At 42.0% G+C, this 23,899-nt stretch overlaps 1 protein-coding gene across 2 annotated transcripts; it reads left to right on the top strand.

The window, feature by feature from the left end:
* The first annotated feature begins 539 nt into the window (after positions 1-539).
* LOC125009516 (guanine nucleotide-binding protein subunit alpha-11-like) lies at positions 540-15,911 on the top strand. Of its 2 annotated transcripts, none has more exons than XM_047587547.1 (8): positions 540-809; positions 1,219-1,381; positions 4,598-4,782; positions 5,140-5,294; positions 8,529-8,657; positions 9,705-9,834; positions 11,074-11,227; positions 12,990-15,911. In XM_047587547.1, exons 2-8 carry the CDS (start codon positions 1,231-1,233, stop codon positions 13,193-13,195), a joined length of 1,110 nt encoding a protein of 369 aa, XP_047443503.1. In that variant the 5' UTR covers positions 540-809; positions 1,219-1,230; the 3' UTR covers positions 13,196-15,911. The 2 variants fall into 2 exon arrangements, with proteins under 2 accessions (XP_047443503.1, XP_047443502.1); XM_047587546.1 differs by having other exon boundaries at positions 542-809; positions 1,208-1,381.
* The last annotated feature ends 7,988 nt before the right edge of the window (positions 15,912-23,899 follow it).

The raw sequence follows: 23,899 nt of genomic DNA, 5'->3' as shown, positions 1-23,899 counted from the left end.
ACATAGTGATATTAACCAATTCCTCTCAAGGTCTATTTTTCTGCCTCCTGTGCGAAAAGAATACCCAAAATAAATGCGGTATATCTCCACAACTCTATAAGTGCTGTATTTTTAAATAATATTTGTATATAATTTTGGTCGCCTGTGAAATTGCTAGAACTGTTATCCTGATGACAAGGGAGGGTTTGGGTTTTCTTTCTAAACAAGTACGTCATGATGTGAATTAAAGGTAATTAAAGTGAAATGTTCTTAGACAAAGAAACTGTAAGAAATACGTACATTAACAGAACAAATAATATAGGTACAATAATAATAAAAAAAAATTATATCATGTGACTAATGAATACGCTGTTGCGTGGGCGAGACTTTAAAAACGTGTTTTACCTGATAAACGGGTGTAAAAAGTGGAAATAAAAGTTTAACAAAAAGGTGTAATGGCGTCAGATGTGGTCTCATCTCCTACCTGCCCCGGGAGAAAGTGGAATCAACGGGCTTTTATTTTGTAGGCCCACTTCAGCGCCGCCCTGAGTACATTCCTCTCACTCGGTGATTTCAGCCTATCACGGACGGAGCGCATTCCTCTGTAGGCGCGGCGGACTTTCCCGAGCCACAGGTTGTTTCGTGCGAGCTGGGAGAAAAGGTGTTAAAACACCGGAGCGGTGTGAGATTCCCGTCGCGTGTTTAGTTTGTCTGTTTGGCCGTTGCCCGCAGGCTGGCTCGGGACGGAGACACGGTGGAAAATGGACCCGCGACCAGCGATCAGAGCCCGTACCTGCTCGTCTTCAGGGAGTGTGACACACTGATTGGAGGTGAGTAGCCGTACCTGTTTATTATTTACCTACCGCAGGCGCTGGTTTTCTGTGTGGAGCCCACAACCTTCTGATGAAGAAACTATTATTGACAAAGAATAACTCACCTTAAGTTGTGAGGAGGGGGAGGTGGGTTATTTATAGATACCGAAGGCTTTACTACTGATCTCACGGTGCACTTTAAATGTATAAATATCATGAGACGCCATTTAAAGTTGTCACCTGTTCAGTGTAGATAATAATTGTCTTTTAAAGGAAGGTTTCTGGGACCCAGCTAGAATAAATCTTAATGAGTCGGTGGGGACGTAAGAACTAATGGACATCAAATAAGCAGCTTGACGACCATTACACTGTCAGACCTTATCTGTTCATGTCAACAGCTGATTATCCATTAACAGTCTGATTTTAGTGGTTTGGGGCCATGGCGGGCTGGTCGTGGTGGTGCCAACGCACCTGTGTGTGCCTTCTGTCTGAGGAGGAGAAGAAGACCATCGCTGTGGACAAAGAGATCAAGAGAATCCTGAAGCAGCAGAAGAAGCAGCAGAGGAGAGAGATTAAAATCCTCCTGCTGGGTCAGTACCTCCACACCCCGTACACAACAGTTTGATCACCAACGGATATCCCACTTATGACCTGTAAAAACACACAAATATCAAATGTATTTGTTGAGATTTAGGTCTGACCAGATACTAATGAACACCCTGCTTGACCTGTTTGGTAGCCTGAGGACAAAGCAGTGACAAAGTAATGTGAGGCATGCTTCACCCCGTGATTATGTAAAGAATGATCTAGATTAGCTGTGATCACACCTGAAAACTACACAGGCGGCAGCCCACAAACCTACAAGCCTACTTCTCAGCCGGTTTGGCTGCTCAGGACACGACCGGCATGGCAGCAGCCGCTTTAATACTGCCATACAGTCAGACACATGTAGCTTCACAGGACGAGCTCTAAAGCAAAAGATAGAGCTGAAGGTAATAATCTACTCACTGTTTAGACGACCAACACACGATTGACAACCACTGTGATATGGTTTGGCTTTTCTTTAGTCCCTTTCATGCAATCAACCAGTTTTTAAAGACAGGAAATGTTTTTACTACCACTTGACATCAAATTATGCCCCTGTGTTCCTGCATCACTGTACAGAGTCCTGGCAGATCTTTGTGTACAGGAACATGACTGTCAATAACAGTTCTGTCAGTGCTGGAGAGCAGTGCTGACATATGACAGTAAAGTGTTTGGCAGAGTTTTAGTTTCTCCTCGCCTTAATCTCAAAGTCTGCAGTTGTCTTGATTAATGATTTGAGCTGGCATACTCTGACTGGTGTTTACTGTTTGTCTACCACCTATATACTATAACATCCGTTTTTATCAAACGTCCCATTGTTTTAACAAACAATGGGAAAACGTATCCGTTAATAAAACTAATCAATGGGAGTAAATAAGTGTTTGCCTCGCTCTGGCTGTTACAAAGCTTTTTTAATCGAATTGCGAGAAGAAATATTTTAATTTCTCCGCACCAATATGGACAAAATGTCCACCAGTCAGCCACAACATTATGACCAGTGACAGTAGAAGTAAATATCATTGACATTCTTATGACAGTCCAGTGTTCCGCTGGCATTTTCTCAACATGAGGGTGCTCCTCGCGTTCAAAGATGTTGTTGCTTAGTGTAATCGTATCAAAATCCCACTTTTCTTTCACAAAGTGTGGCTCCAACTACACATTTAATCTAATGATTTTTGTTCTGACTGATCTGACTGAATCTTTTTATTCAAACCAAAAGTCAAAAGATAATCAAATCAAAATGAGATCTTCTCAGCTGACTCAGGTCAGAACACACACAGACTTTCAGCTGTGTGTATGAGGAAACCTTAACTCTTACCCTCATTAGAGCCACATATTTAATGAGGGGGCCTTGTGTTTAGTCTGCTGTCAGCAAATTAAATAGATAACCGGGCAGGATGTGTCAACTGTGGGGCAAACCCCAGATGATCTGGAGGTCCAGTCAACAATAATATTATTTAGTTAACACTCAGTCTTCCTGTTTTTCCTACAATCACCGTATAGAGTTACAGAAAACAAATGTTTGTGTACGGGAACAGAGTTGTCAATAAATATATTCTTTTTTTAGTGGACTTTCTCAACACTGTTGAGAGATTACAGTAATGTGTTTGGCACAACAACAGGTTCAGAGTTTAAGTGTGTATTTGTTATGACCTCAGGTGCTGTTATCCTGCAGATCATCTACTCCCCATACTACAACTACTAAACCGTATACATATTGGAAACGTGTCCTGAGATACAGGCAGCGTGCTATAAAGGCACGATAATAAACTGATAATGAACCGATAATAAACTGATAAAAAAGAGTTTAGGTGTCCTCCTGCAGCCAACTGAAAGTGTGTATTTGTTATGACCCCAGGTGCTGTTATCCTGCAGATCATCTACTCCCCATACTACAACTACTAAACCGTATGCATACTTGAAACTTGTCCTGAGATACAGGCAGCGTGCTATAAAGGCACGATAATAAACTGATAATAAACTGATAATAAACTGATAATAAACCTTCTAATAAATTGATAATAAAAATAGTTTAGGTTTCCTCCTGCAGACAGTTGAAAGTGTGTATTTGTTATGACCTCAGGTGATGTTATCCTGCAGATCATTTACTCCCCATACTACAACTACTAAACAGTATACATACTTGAAACTTGTCCTGAGATTCAGGCAGCGTGCTATAAAGGCACGATAATAAAGTGATAATAAAGTGATAATAAAGTGATAATAAAGTGATAATGAACTGATACACACAGTGTCCTTGTTAGACCAAAGGGTGAACAAATGTGAATCAAAGTTTCTATATTTAACCCCTAGCACTTCCTTTCCATTCGAATCTGATCTTTGAGATATAATCTGGCTCTGTGAGAAGAGCGTGCACTTCAGCAGCATCTTTTGCTCTGCTGTGGTTTAACTGGATTTCCTTCAAGGGCTTTTTGCTTTTGTCATCATGTAGAAGTAGCTATGGAGAAAAGGATGCTGTAGCCTGATGACCTTTGTTAAAGACTGAGTGAATTGTTTAACAGTCGATTCTGAGAGAATAGCATTTATCTGTTGTTATTATTATTATTATATGATATATTTGAATTTTGCCCCTCGATAATAACTTATGGTTGAGTCATTCTGTTAGCTGAGACGTACCGTAACTTAATCTACTAAATATCACATTCATGCCTTTGTAGCAGAAGATGTTTATGTCCTAGTTTAAAGCTGCATTAGTCTTTTATGGCTACAGCTTTGCCTACTATTGTCTGTTATTAAACTATTTGCCAAGATTAAAAAAAATGGTAACTTGTTCTAGATCTGTTACAATAGACTGCAGGGCGGTTCAGAAGATTATTTTTTGGGATGTCTTCAGTATCTACGTAATTCATGGAGCGTTTCGTTTTATTCAAAATCTAAACAAAATAATATTGAGCCCACTTTGTAACTTATCAGTTTACATAGCAATGCCCCTGCCTTCTCAGGCATAGTGAAATCCCTCTTTCCTAATTTTCTTCCTCCAATTTTCTTTTCTTTTGGGAAAAAATGCACTGTCCCTTTTTAAATGACACTTTTTTTCTCTTTTATAAATATCTTCTCCAGTTTAGTCTGACCGGCTCATCTTTGGATTGTGGTGGGAAACCAGTTGAATCCCACAGACAAAAGAGCCAACATCAACATGTTTGCAGCCCTGTATATTAGTATTTTTGGATCAATTTAATTTCTCCCAATTGTTGCCTCAGGAACCGGGGAGAGCGGAAAAACCACCTTCATCCGACAGATGAGGATCATCCATGGACGAGGCTTCTCAGAGGAGGAGAGGAAGGCCTTCGCCAAATGTATCTTCCAGAACATCTTCACTGCCATCAAGGCAATGTCCATGGCCATGACGACTCTCAAAATCCCCTACTCCAACGCAGAGAACGAGGTACGCTGACATATCCAGCACATAAGCCTCCACCTACTCATGCACTAGATACGCACGAGCACTGACAGGTGTCAACACAGGTGTGCGTTCATCAAATCAAGTGCAGCCAACAGACTTGTTGGGTTGCACCCACACTGAAGAAAGGATATCAGAAGCACTGGCTCAGAAACACTCGCACGGCATACCGTAACCTATATATAGATGTAGGTCTCACTGTGAACATGCACAGCCTGAATCCTTGAGCAAGGCAAAAAGTGCTCTCTCTAGTTCTTGTAGCAGCTGTATCTACAGTTTTAGTTACACACACTGCACATCAGGACGCCGTGAAGTGAAACTAAACACATTGCTTTCTTCCAGATATATGCTAAGTGGCTGCAGGACGTGAACACTGTACATATCACTCAGCTCGAGTCGAGGTACGTCGACGCGATCGGCCGCCTGTGGACAGATCCGGGAATCCGTGTCTGTTACAGCCGCCGCTCCGAGTACCAGCTGCTGGACTCCACGGAGTAGTGAGTATCTGCGCTGAACTGGAGCTCAAAGCTGTGTGCCACACCCTCGGTTAGGTGTCACATAGTATCACATGTTGAAACACTGTCACGACGTGCTGCCAGCTGTGCTGTTATGTTACAGGAATGGATGGTAAATCGTAGCAGTTGGCAAGAAAGTGCACCTGAACGTTCATTTTCATTGCGAGCAGCTTATTTTTCAAAAAGCTAACCCAAATTTTCCTCATGTCATACTTTCAACAAGGTGTTGGAAACATTCCTCAGAGGTTTTGGTCCATGTTGACATGATAGCATCACACATTTGCTTCAGATTTATCAGCTGCACATCTATGATATGAATGTCCCGTTCCACCACGTCCCAAAGCTGTTCTATTGGATTGAGATCTGGTGACTGTGGAGGCCATTGGAGTACTGAACTCATTGTCATTTTCAAGAAACCAGTTTGAGAGGATATGAGCTTTGTGACATGATGTATTATCCTGCTGGAAGTAGCCATTAGAAGATGGGTACACTGTCGTCATAAAGGGATGGACATGGTCAGCAATAATACTCATGTAGGCTGTGGCATTTAAACCATGCTCAGTTTGTGTTAAGGGGTCCAAAGTGTGCGACGAAAATATACCCCGCACTGTTACACCACCACCAGCAGCCTGAACCATTGATACAAGTCAGGATGGATCCATGCTTTCATGTTGTTTACGCCAAATTCTGACCCTGACATCTGAATGTCACAACTGAAATCAAGAGTCTCGTCAGATCAGGCAACGTTTTTCCAATCTTCTATTGTCCGATGTTGATGAGCCTGTGTGGACTGTAGTCTCGGTTTCCTGTTCTTAGCTGACAGGAGTGGCACCCAGTGTGGCCATCTGCTGCTGTAGCCCATCTTCTTCAAGGTTGGACGTGTTGTGTGTTCAGAGATGGTATTCTGCATTCCTTGGTTGTAACGAGTGGTTATTTGAGTCATTGTTGCCTTTCTATCATCTCCAACCAGTCTGTCCATTCTCATCTGGCCTCTCACATCAACAAGGCATTTCTGTCCACATACCTGCTGCTCACTGGATATTTTCTCGTTTTTGGACCATTCTCTGTAAACCCTAGAGATGGTTGCGCATGAATCTGGCACCAACAACCATACAACCTTCAAAGTCATTTAAATCCTTTTTCCTTTTTTTCTCAGTTTGAACTTGAGCAAGTTGTCTTGATCTTCTCTAAATGCATGGAATTTCAACCATGTGGTTGGCTGATTGGCTGTTTGTGTTAACAAGCAATTGAACAGGTGTTCCTAATAAAGTGGCATATGATATAGTAGGTAAGGTATGAGAAAGTGTGTCCAGAATTTTGGCTAGTAGTATATATATATAAAAGGGAAATCAAATCATTTAAATAACTGTCAATTTGCTTGTCTCTCAACTAAAAGATTTATTAACTAATTGTTTAACTTTATTTATCCATACCATTTAACTTTTGTTTTAACTAATTGTTTTAACTTTATTTATCCATACCATCCACCTCTACTGAGGAGGATTATAGTTCTGACAAACATGATATTGTAAGAAAAATCTAAAAAGAAAAGAAAAGGCACTCTGTTGTTGAAAAAGTATAAAAAAGCCTTTATTTAAACTGGTTAAAAGCACATAGGCCCATGCATTGCAGCCATATTCATCATGTCCTGATGAAGGCCAATATAGTTTTTCCCATGTTTAAATAAAGGCTTTTTTTGAATACTTTTTCAACCAGAGTGCCTTTGTAATCTTTTCTTCTTTGATCTCTCACTTCACTGAGGACACAACTATTATGAAATCCCTTAAGCGCCCTAAACCTTTTTGTGTCTTCAAAAAAAAATCATTCAGTTCTGAAAGTAAAGTCAGGATTTAGTGAAATATATGTTTTTTTATACCGGCCGCAGTTTGCTTCATACAGATGAATAAAATATTGTTTGTGTTCACATCGACTTTCTCTATGAACCGTCACTGCTGTTCTTGATAGTCGACATACTGTGACAGGAACTGTTTTCTTAAGAACTGCCTCGCTGCTAGAAGCTGATTCAGTCATTACATCCTGCTGAACCTGCTACAAATCTATCATTACCCAGAAGTGTATTTACAAAGTTATTTCAGACACTGTGTTTTTTTCCTGACTGGGAAGTCAGAAATATAGAAAGTCTTTCTTTAGTTTTGTTGGAAACCAGTTAAACTCCACAGCACCCTGGTTTGGAGGACTATGTTGCAGTCACTCCTTTGTCCATAACCACATAAAGCCTGTCCAAGATATTTGCTGTAGCATAATCAGTCTCCAATGAAGTAACTTAAGAGCAACTTAACAACAGTTGGACAAGGAAGTTGGACTGGCTTCCACACTGGACTGATAGGGCGGGACAGTTCAAAACATTTGTTCTCAAGTCATTCATGGAGCACTGTCAATACACGCAATGCAACGTAGCAAAACCAAACCATTCTTAATAATGTAAACAAGCACACTGGAAAAAACTCGAGCTTAGCCCATAGTGTAATTCACCTGTTTACATCGGTTCAAGGGTGGAAGTGAAAGGCTACGTCGTACAGTCATGGAGGAAGCCGGGGAATGTGTAATCACGAGTAAACTTGTTACATCTTGTACTAATTATTTCCTATCTAATCATCTGACATCTGACAAAAACCGATCGAGACAAGTTGAAGCGTGCGCTTATTCTACTGTAATTATTTTTTCTTTGTCTTAGTGTCAGCTCTGTGACCCTGACATCATTAATCTTGCTTTAAAACGATAACTGAAACCTGTAAAACGTCAGAGCACAGATTCGCCCACAGACCGACTGTTTTCAATCAACATGAAGAGATGTAACAAGCAGTAGGTGAGAGCATTGTGCTCCAAGTATCTCAAGTATCACAGAACAAAGCCGTGGGCCCTGTTTTCTCTCTTTTCTATTGCTGTTCTGCTCTTTGTTTACCCGGCAGCTCAATCATCACGGTGTGGGCACGATAAGGGACAGGCAGTCAACATTAGCTAAGGACGGCTTGTATCAACACGTCATAAAGCCATCGTCTGTACACAGCCCCGCTCCATCTTTGTATTTTTAATCACAGTTTTTTTCTATCATCACTAATTCATCATACATCTTGTGTCACTCGAGTTTGTTTTACACGCTCGTGGCTGGGTGTAAAGTAAACAGAGGCAATATGTTTTACTCCTGTAGCACTGCTGTAAAAACCTTTTCTTTTCCCATTTTCTTTTCTGTTTCAGCTACATGAATAATCTGAAACGCATCTCGGCGCCGGACTACATCCCCACAGAACAGGACGTGCTGCGAGTTCGATTCCCCACCACGGGCATCCACGACTACTCCTTCACCATCAAGACCATCACGCTAAGGTGACTGGTCCTCAGATTACCAACCTCTCACAGGGACAAATCCAATACCGACACTATTCACTGCATTGTGCAAAAAAAATACCATTGACTCTTGCCAAGGCTTTGTGTGCTCACGCCTGTTTGGACACAACAGGATCGCATTTCTGATTGCCTCTGTACAGAGCTCCTGCTGGGAAGTGAGGTGTCGCTCTGTGTGCTTTAGTTTGAACATGTGGAGGGGGCTCTGACTGTAGCTCAGCAGATCCAAAGTTCACTTATGAGGGACACTGTGTTCAGAAACAAAATGACACCTGCCCTTAGGACAATATAATCTGATTTAATGGAAAAAATGAAATATGGAGTCCTGTTATTAGACAGAAAATAAGTCAGCCGTGAAGGTGCTGGCTACATCTTTTTCTTCAGGAGTTTGGAGAAAGTGGAAGACGTGTTTCTTCCTGTGTGAAAGTGTAACATTAGAAGAGTGACATGTTGTCAATGTGAGGTGCATCTTCATGACTCAACCTTAATAGCACTAAGGCTGCAGGCTCTGATTACCAGAACATTTTATTTTTCTGTTGTTGTTTCTGACTCTGTTCTTCAGCTCTGTGCGCTTCACAGGCAAATGAATGAATGAATGAATGAATGAATGAATGAATGCATGAATGAAAGAATGAATGAATGAAGTTTTACTGTGTCTTATATACATGCTGTACATCCATATATCAGAGGGGCCCATTTAGTCTGTTTTCCAGGCTTTTGAGACATTAACCACATTTAAACTTTAAACAAATAATCATCTTTAGACCAGACTAGAGGTTCTGACCTCCAGTTTTAATGTTTCCATCTATAATGATTTGTTTCTATAAGAATTGCTTCACATTCACAGTTTAGATGTGACTCATCTCAAAATGTGTCTATATCTGTCTGTATGCAGCTAATATTACTAGAACTCGCCCTTTGAACTCATATCACTTCTTTTAAATAGACCCCCAAAGACATTTTGATGAATATGAATGCAATTGTATTAACAGCTCTTCCTTCCTTTCTCTTCCGTCTGGTTCTTGACAGGATCGTGGATGTCGGTGGTCAGAAGTCAGAGCGTCGGAAGTGGATCCACTGCTTTGAAAACGTGACATCCCTCATCTTCCTGGCCTCCCTCAGCGAGTACGACCAGGTCCTGGAGGAGAGAGAGACTATTGTAAGAGCACATGTGTCTTTAGAAACAGACATTAGGAAGAACAACCACTTTCAGAGTGTTTATTATCATCATCATTATTATTATTACTATTATTATCATCACACATGATATATTTTGTTATTGGATCATTATTACAGCTACATTAATTTGGAGGTAATTTGAACCACTCTTCAAACTTGCTGCAAAAGTAGACATTTTGAGTCGAAAGTTCATGGTAAAAACTAAAGAAAGGAAGGAGATTGCTATTGTATTTTGACAAAATCGTCACAACAGTGAGACTTAAGAGTTTCAAGTGAATCAGTCGGCCTTGGGAATTTCTTACAAGACCCCGACTGAGAGTGTTTTAACTGAATTCACAGTTTGCTCACCTGAGCCGCAGGTTTGTGCCAGAACATTTGGCCCTGCCAGCAAAATAATTGGAAAGCCCCACGTGAAGCAGAGTGAGCCACAAATCACCATGACGAGAGATGAGGCTTTTGGCATCTCGGCCGTTTTCCCTGTTTAAGACTCTGAATGCTGTGGGTGGATACAGGGCCACGTTTCTAACAAATCTTACACTTGGAGAACACAAAACAAACCAGACAAAATCTATATAAAATGACTGTATATTTAATTTGAGGTATTTTGTGCTGTTGTCTGCTCTCCACACGCAGCGAGTCCGACATTGTAGCCAATGTTTGTCTGTGCTAAAGTTGTAGAGCCGCTCCTATGTTTCACTGAGGCGTTCTCGTGTTTCTTCTGAACTGATCGGACATTTTAAATGTAAAATCAGAATCTCCAAGTCAATTACAAAAGCTAACGGGTAAATTAGGTAGTGTAAAACCATTTAAATTCACTGGATCAGCTCTTTGCCTTCCAACTTCCCAGTGTCATGCTCACTGCTGTCATAGAGTCCTTGCACCAGCAGGTGTCCCTCTTGTACAAGAAAATCTCTCCCCCTTGGTCTCTTCTTCTTTCCTCCCATCCTGCCACTAAGCCGCTTATCTCTTCCAGCCACTTTCTGGTCTGCTAACCCTTTGAATTACCCCCTCCTACAAGAAAAATAAAAAATATCACAACTTGGCCATTCCACAATACATCCTTTTTATTTTCCCTTCTCATGACAAGATCATGGCTTAAAAACCCACTGGTGTAATTATTTTATCTACAACTAAATATCCTGGGTCAGAGTATGAAATTACAGGGCAAAGCGTTGCAGGCTCCAGGATAACTAAGGCTTTGTAACGGTCTCTTCCTCAGAACCGCATGCAGGAGAGCCTGGCTCTGTTCTACACCACCATCCATTCTCCTTGGTTCCTCCACACCTCCATCATCCTGTTCCTCAACAAGACTGACATCCTGGCTGACAAGATCAAGACGTCTGACCTGCAGAAATACTTCCCCAGTTTTGGAGGTGAACTCATTATTTAAATTTTTAATGAGGTTTATAATAGACGAAACATTTAGTAAGTCATGCTGAAAAGCTGACTGGACAGAGATTCTTTTGTGGTTTTATTCATGAAGCAGAAAAGAAGCAAACATGAGTGTGACTGGTCAGAGTGAACATGGCGTATGGAAACTTATGATGGACATTTGTCACCATTTATTCTCCAAGGAGGTGTCTATCAACCCAGTTCCAGGTCCAGATGGAAAAATCTGAATTACTCTGACACATTGTACAGAAATTCATGGTCCTTAGAGGTTAGGTCCTAGAGGCTTTACTGCTCCTCTAGTGTCACCATTAGGAAACAGGTGCAGGTGAAAAGTGAACTGTTCATATATGTGAGAGTCACGGCTTCCCCACTAATGCTAGGATACTTTTGGTCAAATTGGGCAGAAATATTGCTGGGAGCAAAGTGTTTTAAAGGGTTTTAAATGTCAAAATTGATCCAGCACTCAAAGTAGAGGCGCAAACCTTCAAACATGAAACCAGAGCAGAGCTTTGTCAGCAGCCTGTTTCACCGCCACGCACGAGCACAACAGCAGCAAGTTGTCTGCAGGTGTTTATCTCATCTCATCACTGTGTGGACAAAATCACATCCCAGATATCAGGGTTGTGACGCTTTTTTGCTCCAGCCAATTTGTGTTGGGCAAGCAGCTATCTCATTACATCCTGCCGCAGCCGCTGAAAATTTCTCATTTCCCAAAAATGTATTTCTACCACAGTGTGTTTTGTTTTTGTTTTTTTCCCCCTCTGGCTCTGAACTGAGAAGGGCTTACCTACATCACCGCCGACAAATATAGAAAGGCTGTCTTTCTTTTTCCTTTCTTTCACAGTCACATATGAGTCACTTCAAGTACTTAATGATGAAGCTGTCGGCTGTAGTTCTGCTGGTGTGTGAAAGCCTGTAGAACGTCAACCTACAGCCTCCACCTCCACCACCCCGTCCTCCCACTGTTACCCATGACAACCACAGACAGATACCATGCCTCCCCCTCCTGAACACCCCCAGGTGCACACGCATGAAGTGTGTGTGTGTGTGTGTGTGTGTGTGTGTGTGTGTGCGCACAGGTCTGGAATTAGTGACTTCAGGCGGAAATGCGCACATGCGTGTGTACCTGCAGCGCTCCCAGTGTGTTTCACCACCGGCATTAGCAGGGTGAAATAATGACTCATACAGGGTCAAGCTACTTGATGTCAATTTAACCTTAATGACAACTCCGAGCAGCTTCTACCACTAGCTGCTGTTTGCTGGCAATGCTGCTCTGTTCCTGTGTAGAGACTCTTCTTCCTGCTCCTTTACCTGTTAAATAGCCCCACAGTCGTTCTGAATATTGAGAAACAGTTCAAACAAACAATCAGAGCGTTCAGCTTTTAAAAATGTGACAGTTTTATTTCTGTTTTTTTTTTTTTTGTTGTTGTTTTTTGTTTTTTTGTAGTGGGGCTGTCATCACCTATATATCATCTACCTTATTAATCAATAATTTAAATAATTAGGCATCACTACTAACTAAGTATTAGTGTTATTTTTCAGTCCTCCAGCTTATACATCACACCTTCCTGACGACCCGACATCTACATATGCATAAATCATGAATGTTGAATGTTATATACGACTATAAGCCATCAGAGAGGTTTGCTTCATTGGAAATAAGTCAAAATGCCTTTTTAAAATATATTCCCTTTGTTTCCGCCCTATACCAAACATCTGTTTGTTGCCTTCCCTCCTTAACAGGTAAACCACAAGACCCCGAAGACGCCAAGGAATACATCCGCAAGCTGTACGAGCAACAGGCCATCAATCGCGACAAAAGGGAGGAGTGGAAGACTCTGTACCCACACTTCACCTGCGCCACAGACACCAGCAACATCCGCCGGGTGTTCAGTGACGTCAAGGACACGGTGCTGCTGAAGTCTCTCCGGGACTACGGAGTCATCTGAACTTTTCCAGAGAAAAGAAAAAGGAGTAAAAGACTGATTCTTGTGTCCGTCTCTATGAGTGGAGACTCTGATGAAGGCCAAAATGTGATATCTTTCTCCGCATGAAAAATGGATTCCCTCCAAAGTCTGGACAATCAGACCATCAGCCGCGAGACTTTTTGATGCTTAACGCTTCTGTCCGCTCCGCCTTCGCCTCCTCCCCCTCCATCAGGTCTTAATGATGAAGTAGTACGCACGATGACGTCCAGGGAGTGTCAGAAAAAAAACAAAAACTGTGTGATTTCTGGCCACGCAGCGGGGAACCTGTAATTCCCTTCATTTCTCTCAACTTTCAGCTATTTCTCATTTAGATTTTTATTTTTTATGATGATGATGCTGTGTTTGGGACAGAATTGATCCATAATTGAAGCAGGAGCAGAGATGCCTTGAAGTGCTGTGCTGCCATTAACAGCGTAATGACTTTTACAAGTGGAGATGGGGCTGCATGCCGGTGCGCCACACACCGCTGACACACACACACACGTTTATGATGCTTTAGTTATTAGTCACATTCAGGTATAGCAGATGTTCAGACACACTAAGTCCAACTGTAAACACAGGCCAAATGTATGTTTCAACCTAGTTCTGTCTTTATTATCAGACGTCCTGGATATGCAGTTCCCTCTCTGTGTTATTGGAACCACAGAGTTTTCACTAGCACTGTGTCACAATCCCTATTGATTACAGTTATCTCACACGGGCAATATTCTTTTTATGCTATCTGCATTCAGCACATGTGTCTGTCAATCAGCGTGCAGGAAGTCATTTGTGTAGCTGCCACCCACTGAGTCAATCTCGAAGTGCCTTAGCAGGAGCATGTAATAACATCTTCACACCCAGCCTCCAGTGACAGTGAAAGTTTGCACCCGGTGACTTGATTGTTTTGTGCTAAATTGCTTTGTTGTTAGGCAGCTCATGGGTCACACCTGGCAACTGTATGAGAAACAAAGACAGTCGGAGTTAATGGGGGTTTTGCATAAATTCAAAGCAGATCTAACTAATGACTTTTCATTTCACAAATCAGAGTGCACTGGAAAGCAGTTAAGTACCTGCTGGGTCACTTAGTCCTTACAAGCTTGTCAAGTCTGCCTTATCAATGTTGTGTTGAGTTGGTTTTTGCTGCCTCTGTGTGTCAAGAAAAAAGAAATCTCTTGGTAAAGTGGATACCACAAGTTTTTTGGGATGTTCTTTCGTTTATATGCACATGTAAAAAAACAAACAAAAAAAAACGTTCTGTGTCTTCAGTCTGCTCTGAGCACAGTGTTACCTCTGCTTTGAGCCCGATTGTCTCCACAAAACAACAAGCGTGCGCCCGGTTTGTGGTGTTTGTAGCGAGTAGGTTGTCGACGTATGGATGTGTCTGAGTGCAGAATGAGTTAAAGACGTGAAATACAGCTACTATTTTTTTGTTTGTTTGTTTGTTTTAGCTTCCAGAGCCAACAGCTTCTCAAAGTTGGCCAATGTGAATGGAACAGACACATTGGGAGACTTAGGACCTTAAGGATGTAGGAGCTGAAAATACCTGCTTAAAGTCCAGGACACACTAAACTCACATTGAAGATCAAGTGGTGATGAAGGTGGCGCCTCACGTCCTTTCCAAAAAGATACACTTGAACATGGCGCAAAGATTACAGCTAGGACCGCAGATGGATATTTGACCTTTCTTTATTCCAGATGGAGATGTTGTGAAACTTTGCGGAATGGTGTAATGAGACGAGGAGGAAAAGTAGTGCTTTTGACTCGTCATTTACTTGCTCGCTTTCGTTTCTCTTTCGGTGCATTGGCTCTCTGAGCAGCCAATCAGAGGGATCTCTCTAACCGACTTGTTCTGCCGTGGACTGAACACGTTGGAAGCGCCGCCGTCAGAAGTCCGTTTACTAGCAGTGACGCTGGTGCGGTGCACGAGCTAGAGTGGAAGGCACTCACCGACAGCCGGTCTGAACTGAATGGATTCATGAAAAGCCATTAAAAGATAAAGGTATTTGCAAATCATGCAGAACTGTGCCAGAAGAGTCTCCAAATAAAAACGCAGACCTACAAATGTTCACTACAAATGTTTAATACCATTTGTACTCACTGTTTACAAGCAGCAATACAGCCGAGAGCAGCATTCTGGGAGTACTCTTAAAGTCATCGGAGGAGTCTAAGTTAAACCACAGCTTTACAAAGATCAATCAAAGAAAACACCTGAACAGGTGACATGTGACTAGAGTGATAGATAATGAATGTCAGTAAGAGTTGGCAGTGAGAACTCACTGGGAGGAGGGGGATTTTGTCATATTGATCAGTCTTTGGAGTTCTACGCCCAGACCCTGAGCGTTGAGTTTTTGCTGAGCTGCTGTTTTGCTAACTATTAAGTATTTTGATCTCTACACTGCTTTGTGTTCCCATGTGGTAGCTACATTTTTAAACTATTCCTTCAAATGTGTAATTTTTACTGTAATTTATCTACAACTGCTGCTTTTGATTGATTTGTAAGTGCTGTATTTTCTAATATTGTCGACCAGCAGCTCCTAAACTGTGACTAGAGAGCGTGTCTGCTGGTGGACTACTTCTTGGCATTGGGAAATCTCTTTTAAGCAGTGACAGCAAATTATTTCGTGTAGACTCGGGTGGAGGAAGTGGGCATACGATTTTTTTTTCTAGTCCATAATAAAAACAAACTCCTGAACACACACACTGCCTCCTCTTTTGTTTGTCTCCTTGGCAGAGACGACTAGAGAGCGTCTCCGCGTCTGTCTGTGTGGTGTGTTTTCACCACACAGAGCTGTCTCTGTCACCTAGAAAAAAAAAAAATCTCACACGCTCGCTGTTACCCGCAGTTTGCAAATAAAACGCTACAGGATTCGCATCGGAGTGACGTGTAAATGCTGCAACTCATTAGCATAAAACAGCATGCGTGTCTGAAACTTTATAACCTGTTGTCAGTCTAAGAAATGCAGATTGGCTGTAGATCAGGCCTCATGGTCATGTGAGAGCCGTTCGAGCTGCTGCGTTCCCCTGGCAGAAGAACTAGTTCCTCCCTGCTTGGTGACAAATCACCCCCCCAAACAATAATACCATCACACTTTCCTTCCACTGACAACAGAAACACATTGTGCACTCTGCATGACACATATTTACATAACGAATATCATGTGGAGAGGCTGAAGCCCATCCCGGGAAACTTTGCTGTGATACACACACACACACACACACACACCATGACTGGTAGTGGCTGGTAGTGGCTGTCAGGGTGTCGCACCATGAGAGACTGTGATCCAATGGCCCTGGTAACTGTCAGTTCCATCCAGACGACTTGACATTTTAAAGTGTGTGCGTTTGTGTGTGTGAGTTTGTGCATGAGAGGGAGAGAGAGAGGCTGGTATGTCTCTGAGGGTACATGCACTTATTCATCTTGCCCACAGAAGTGTGAGTGGTGTGTCTGCAGCCTGGCTTTATGTGTTTCTTTTAGTGTGTGTGTGTGTTTTTATTAAGTTATGGGGGCCAGTGTTTCATTGCATACTATTATTGTGGGACCATTATATTTTCAGAGGTAAAACCTTTTCACGACTTGGTTTGAGGGTAAAGGTTCCAATTAGGTTATCATTATGTCTGACATACAGCTAAGATGGTTAGGGAAAAGGGGCTTGGGAGGGCATTGTGTCAATTGAACATCCTCACAGAGACAGAAATACAACTTTGTGTGTGTGTGTGTGTGCGTGTGTGTCAAAGTCTCAGACAGCGACAGGGCCAAGTCGGCCGTTCTGTCTCTGTCTCCGTCTCATACTTCTTTCAGCAACCTTGTTACTGGAGTGAAAAAGCACACTGCTGCACACTTAACGTTCCCATCAATAAGATGCTTTTTTTAGCAGCGATGTCATTTAACACTCCACAAAGACCTGTCTAAGCAGTGACTGTGTTATACAACCTGACTGAGTCAGACAGTGACTGGTCAAACAAAGACAAAGGGAAACAAATGGGCATCTTCAACCCTTGTCAGATATACACAGATCAGGCATTACATTAAACACTGATTATCTCTTCATCACGGCACCTGGTAGTGGGCGAGATATAATAGGCAGTAAGCGAATATTTTGTTCTCAGAGTTGAAGTGTTAGAAGCAGGGAAAATGGGCAAGTGGAAGGATTTGAGCGAGTTTGACAAGGGCCAAACTGTGACAGCTAGACGACTGGGTCAGAGCTATAGGCGTGTTGCTGGTTTCCAGAGGGCAGTATCTACCAAAAGTGTTTCAGATACAGAGCAACGGTGAACAGGGTAATGAGTGACCAAGGGTTGTTGATGCATGTGGGGAGCGAAGGCTGATTCATGGTCCCACAGACTACTACTCAGACATTAAAGCTGGCTCTGATAGAAATGCGTCAGAATACTCAGTGTACTGCAGTTTGTTGACTATAAGACTGCATGACCACAGACCAGTCAGAGTTTACATGCTGACTCCTGCCCAACAATCAACATGTGATCATTAGAAATGAACCACGGAGAAATGGAAGAAGGTGACTTTTCTTTTACATCACATGTATTGCCCTCCACAGAGTCTAGACCTGAACCCCATTGAGAATCTGTGGGATGTGCTGGAGGAGGCTTTGTGCAGTGGTCAGACTCTCCCATCATCAATACAAGATCTTGCTGAAATGTTAATGCAACACTGGATGGAAATATATTTTGTGACACTGCAGATATTTACTGAAACAATACCAAAGAGAATGCTGCTGTAATCAAAGCTGAAGACAGTGCAATGAAATATTAGAGATTTATTTTTGGTCCAGACAGGGTGTTTAAAGCTAGAGGTGATCGGAGCAGGAGAGGAAATGGTGAAAGAAAAAGGCAGAGAAATGTGTCTTCAAACACTCATCGATATGTGTAAATAATAACATCCACCACCCCAACAATGAATCAGTGAATAAATTAAGTAATCAATATGGTGTGACATGGCTGGGGCATTTCTCTGTGGTGTTTGGATGTCCTCCATATGAATGCAGGGGTTTTCTCCAGGTGTCCCACCTTCCTCACACAGTCCAAAGAGACGCTTATTAGTTAAATTGTCTGGAGGTGTCCATGTGAGCCTGATTGCTTATTTGTGTCTCCGTGTTAGCTCTCTGATCGACTGGCAGTCTTGCCTGTTTCTAAATGCCAGCAGGGATAGGCTATTTTCCTCTGAGATCTAAAGAGACACTGACGTCCACATCCTAATCCTGCATTCACACACTGGTGACTTTATTTCAAGACCCACTGCTTTATCGTGTTGGTAGACCATTTCTGGCAGTCAAACTAGTTTTAAACAAGAAGTGTACTTTTTAAATAATAATTATTTAAATGATTTTTAAATAATAATATTTGCCAAATGGAAGACAGAGCCGTGTACCATATGGCTTGGAATAACAACTCTGAGGGGAGTCATTCAGGTTCATTCTTTTCTCTATCCTCTGTGCGTAATCTTATGTTTAATAATGTCGGGCAATGTGCATCACCAAGAAAGAGGCTGTGTTTGGCTTCTTGTTCTTGATATGTAAATATCATTCCATCTTCATCTTTGAAAAAAAAAAAACAACAACAATAAGATTTATTTTAATTCTACCTAGAGGAAACCACCGTGACTGACTTGTCTCCTGAGCATTTGGGACAAAACCAATTTTGCATGGCTGACATTTAAAACGGTTGATTCCTTCAGCACTGTGTGTGCATGCCTCCCAAAAATTGGCTTTGCTTTGAAGGAAGGGATTTAACAACAGGTGGGAAACCGGGCTTCGGTACCGTTTGCTGATATAACGAGGGATTTGTTTATGTAAATCTCAGATGACATATCCATATTCAGCGACTAGCCGCCACTATAATGATCAAAAACCCCCCTTCTCGGCTCACATGTGCTCGCCGCCCCAGGGTGCTGAGCGATGGGTGAGAAGTCCAGCAGCTTTCCAGCATGGGTGATCTCCTGAGCGGAAGCTGAGCAGAGATGTGTAGCGCTGGTTTACCTGGGGGCTTTTTTAAAACCTATATTGCTGCCTGGTTTGTTGCTATGGACTGCCTGTTACTGATAAGAGCCGGTCAAAGCTTTTCCATTTCCACCAATGTTCCTCAAAGCAGAAACACACCTGCTGTGCACTTATCAAGCATATGCTCCACATACAGAGATCCACACACAGATTCTCACACTGCGTCAATCACAACAATAACCTGTCTAGATTAGTGTATAAAAATAGCCTCACAACACCTGTAGCCTAATCCTAACCAAACAAAGCGGAAAAGTGAAGTTTGTAGCGTTCACTAAGCTGCAGCTTTAACTGTGTGCTCATTGTTGAAGCTGTAGTTGGTGACGCTGACCTGAACTCCAGGACCATATTGTAAGATGTCACTGTTATTGTTCATCCACCCAGTTTTTTTTTTTTTTTTTTTTTTTTTTCCGTGGCAAGGGAGACATGTTTTTCAGCGACTCTTTTCAAAGCCATTGCAGCATGAGGGTACAAAGAAAAAAAGGTGCTTATCTGCAACAAGAAATGAATCAATTTGCCAGCATGAATCACCACTCTGTTTCCCAAAACAGCTCCAGCATTTGCAGGAGCAGCTGGCCCTTTGTAGGCAGCTTCTCCCTCTCTGTGTGTTGTTTCACACACATTGCTCAACTCAGGAGGGGGAAGAGTTTTTCTCGATGCTGCACATCGATAAACCCTACAAGAGCTTCAACTGATCTGACAAGTGTCGGCCAGAACTGAAAGCCGTTTTCTTACTCAGTGATAAAATCCAGAGGTTTACATCTCGTCGATCATTATCACGTTTATGGGATTAGTATCTATTGTATCATAATGCAGCTACAGAAATTTAAATGACAATTAATGACTGCTTTTACTCAGCTCATTACTCATTACTGCTCGGGCAGTTTCCATATCCAACACTGATGACAGTCAGATTTCATTAAATGTCTCCTCGCCTTCAATCAGGTTAAAATCAAGAAAAATGAAGGGGGCATTTAAGTCTCAAATACTAATGTCCCTTCATTAGCCGCTTGAAGCTAGGTCCAAATATTTAAACACCTTTCTAGCAGAAAAAACACTTAGAATCTGGTAAGAAAGAGGGTTTGGGAGTTAGAGGCAGTTGTGGTCTCTGTTCATTCACACAGAGGTGAATGAACCTCTGTTCATTCAACTCTGTGTGGGGTGAATTTCTTTTATAACTTATTTCTCAAATGGCATTTTAAAGTTTGATTGTTACCACAAGTATTTAGGTCTCTGCCAAGCTGTCAACAGCCAGTCTGGGCTCCACATGTTTGGAATAGGTGGAAATTAGTTGGAGTCAGGCAGTGCCAAGATGGCAAGGGCCAAGGCCACTACACTGAGCTTCAAAACCTCTCATTAGAAGATCCATGGGTGACGTCAGTGAGGGTCCATTTATCTCTATATTACCCACCAAGCACCAGACGTCATTTGGACGTAGGTTTTTGGGCTGAATCTGGTCGGTCCGTCGTAGTCTTGATTTAGTACAGAAATAGTCATTGAAAATTGGGCTGTGTTCACTTTTCAACTAAATTTAGACGTTGTTTGAACACACATGAGTTACGTCTTTTCGATGTCTTTTCGACTCATTTTTGCTGGGTGGGTAAGTTCAAAGATAAAGTTCATGAATTCTGTTTTGATTTGCAGGAGAATTAAAACCACAATTTAAATTATGCGTATACAAGTGTGTACAAGAACTGCCAGCTAGTGAAAGGTAGCATTTTTTGTACACCTTTGCTAAAGTTAACAAACCTTCCAGGTAGCTCCGTGCTTTTCTATTCTTTTTCCTATAAACAAAATTATAACTACCTGTTTAAAAAGCTTCAGTCATCGGGGGTTGCTGGATCTAAGAGATGATCACAAGCATCTGCTGGTGAGAGATGGTGAAATTACCCTGGTGTTTGGATGACGCAGTACAAAGCGGGGCACAGCAGTTCTCTGAATATTTCTTCTTCTGCGAACACACCAGATGCAATAGAGTGAACACTAATGCTTTCTAACTAGCTAGCTAGTTATCTTAATGTTAAACCACATAGAGCTTTTATTTGCAATCAGGATTACGGCAAACAGCTTAGTGCATGCCATGGATAATACTGATGATAACAAGCTAACAAACAAACTACTTTTTAGAATGTCCTCCGCTCAGAAACACCTGGACAGGACAGCCTTTTGCGCATTAATGAGTTTTTGAGAAAATGGGGTAGGGTTCTGATTTATTTATGTGGAGGAGTGAGCAACACAAAATGTTCCCAATTAAAATGAAGATGAATTGCAGCAGCGGGTACCTGTTGCAGCTCCACTTTTGTATGTGTCCCTAAATCTCTGCCACACAGACAGGCCATTAAGCACCGAAGGCTGCACTGCTCCCTTGGTGTCTCAGTCTGCTACTGAAGAGCAGAGCCACAGAGCTGTGCAGGGTGGAGGAAAAATAAATACTTATACTGAATTCATCAGCAGTAGTTGATGCTGTATCCCTCTATTTAATTCAATATGGCAAACTAAAATGCGTATTGCTAAAAGTAAGGAACCTCTGTCTCACTATTTTGATTTGTAATAGGTGAGGAATGTTTTTAGAAAGGAGACAAAATCTGTTAAATTCAAATCAGGCAGTCCAGAAGATAGTCTCCATCTATTGCCTGGTGTTGCCATGTGGCAAAAATGTATTATAAATTTATGGAAGACAGTAAAATAAAATCTATATTTTTACTGTTAAACTCTGAAAATGGACCTTTTACTTTGAAACAACAGCTAACTGCTGACATCACATATCCAGGAAATCCTGTTTTCCCTCTTCCATTTCCATGGACGTGTGACACTATACAGGTTCTTATTGAGGTCACTGAAAATTAACTATTTATCTAAAAAATATAATATATATATATATATTGTATCTGCAATTTGTCATCTCAGACCAGTTTCAGACACTAGACAATATATTCTTCCGATAAGAAGTTGTCTATACTGTACAGGTAGCAAAATACTGATCTATTATGAACATAGATACAATGGTATTTTTAAAAAATGTACTATAAACTACAATACATCACACAAGTGCATTAATAAACTTTGAATATGTTCAAAAGGTAACAGTGCCTTCCGGCTCCATGCAAATGGACACCTAATGGAGATAAGTGTGAGAGCAATCTTAATGTAATTCCTGATAAAACCTCAGTAAAAGTTGGCAAAGCCAAGGAGGCATTGTAGATGCTCACGGGATGCATCTCTTAAGGGTGTCACTCCCACTGTCCACCAGTATGTGGACTCGGATGGCATGGTGGGGCTGGAGCAACGCACCATTTAGAAGGGTGCGACAGCTGGTTCTGGATCAGGAGGCCATAGGCTGGGCCGCTGGAGACTTTGAGCGTGATGAAGGAAGTTGAGTGTTGAAGTTCAGGGCACTGAGCCAGGGTATGCCTCTTGTTGCCGTAATATATGCAAAGATGCTGCCTTACTCACCGCTGCTGCATAGCCAAAGCCAAACGAGTGCGGCCCAGCTGCATCGGTTCTTCCTTCAGTTCGATACCTGCAGGTTGCAGGAGGAAGTTGGGTTTGGTTTAGCAGGGAGCATAAGTTGGGGCCTTGTTTGGTCAAGGCTCTGTGACTGGGTAAGAGCGCAGCAATCTGGATCTGCTTAATCGTTCCCTTCGTCTTTTACTAAGTCGATTATCCAGGCTAATGGCTTGCTCAATTTGTTCCCCCAGGGAGGTAAAATTGTCTCCCTTCTAGTTTGTCCCTCAAATCATCCAGTCGTTTATGAAAGCCAAGGAAGCGTTGTAGCTGCTTATGGGATGGGGGAGTTGGTCAAACTGCAACCGTCTTAACTTTCACAGGATCAGGGCTGAGCTGCCCTTCCTCAATAACATACCCCAAAAAGTTGGTTTTGGTGACATGGAATTCGCACTGTCACATGCAGTCTGTTCTCCAACAGTCATCGGACCACCTCCCGGACGTGTTCAGGTTCTTTGGGGGCGCGGGAGAACATGAAAATGTCATCTAGGTAGACAAATACGTATTAATGCCAACAGATCATGTAAAACATGGCGTCCTACCAGGGAGGTCCCAGTGTTTGAAAAACAGCAGAGGCATTAGTGCGACCAAAAGGCATTACAAGACATTCAACATGTCCTAGTGGTGTGTTGAAGGCCATCTTCCACTCATCCCCTTCCCTGATTTTAACAAGGTGGTAGGTGTTGTGTAGATCCAACTTCGTTAAGATGGTGGCATTGTGTAATGGCTCGAAAGCCGAGTCCATGAGTGGAAGTAGGTATTTGTTCTTGACGGTTATGTAATTAAGGCTGTAATTCTGTGTAATCAATACAAGGATGGAGGTTTGTTGATTTTCTCAACAAAAAAGCAAACCTCCACCCACTGGAGAAGAGGAGGACCGAATGAGCCGGTGTTATGCCCGGCCTAGGGATACCCTTTTTAAAAGTCTCCCTCTTCCACACTTATGAAAAGGAAACAGAACACGGAGAAATGCAATCCAAAAATGAAGGGATTTATTTACCCAAATGAAAACAGGTGACCATCACCTAAAACAATGAACAAAACATGAAATCTGACTTGCCTATACCCAAAGATAAAGGACTCAACAGAACAGGTTTCCAACCTCACTCCCTAGCCAACAAAACAAGAGAAAAGATGGACCAAAATAAAAAGGCTACCCACCCCTACTAAT

Source organism: Mugil cephalus, chromosome 6, assembly GCF_022458985.1.
Source record: "Mugil cephalus isolate CIBA_MC_2020 chromosome 6, CIBA_Mcephalus_1.1, whole genome shotgun sequence".
Taxonomy (NCBI): Eukaryota; Metazoa; Chordata; class Actinopteri; order Mugiliformes; family Mugilidae; genus Mugil; species Mugil cephalus.
The sequence above is the reverse complement of the archived record's forward strand: the minus strand, read 5'-3'. Positions and strand labels throughout refer to the sequence as shown.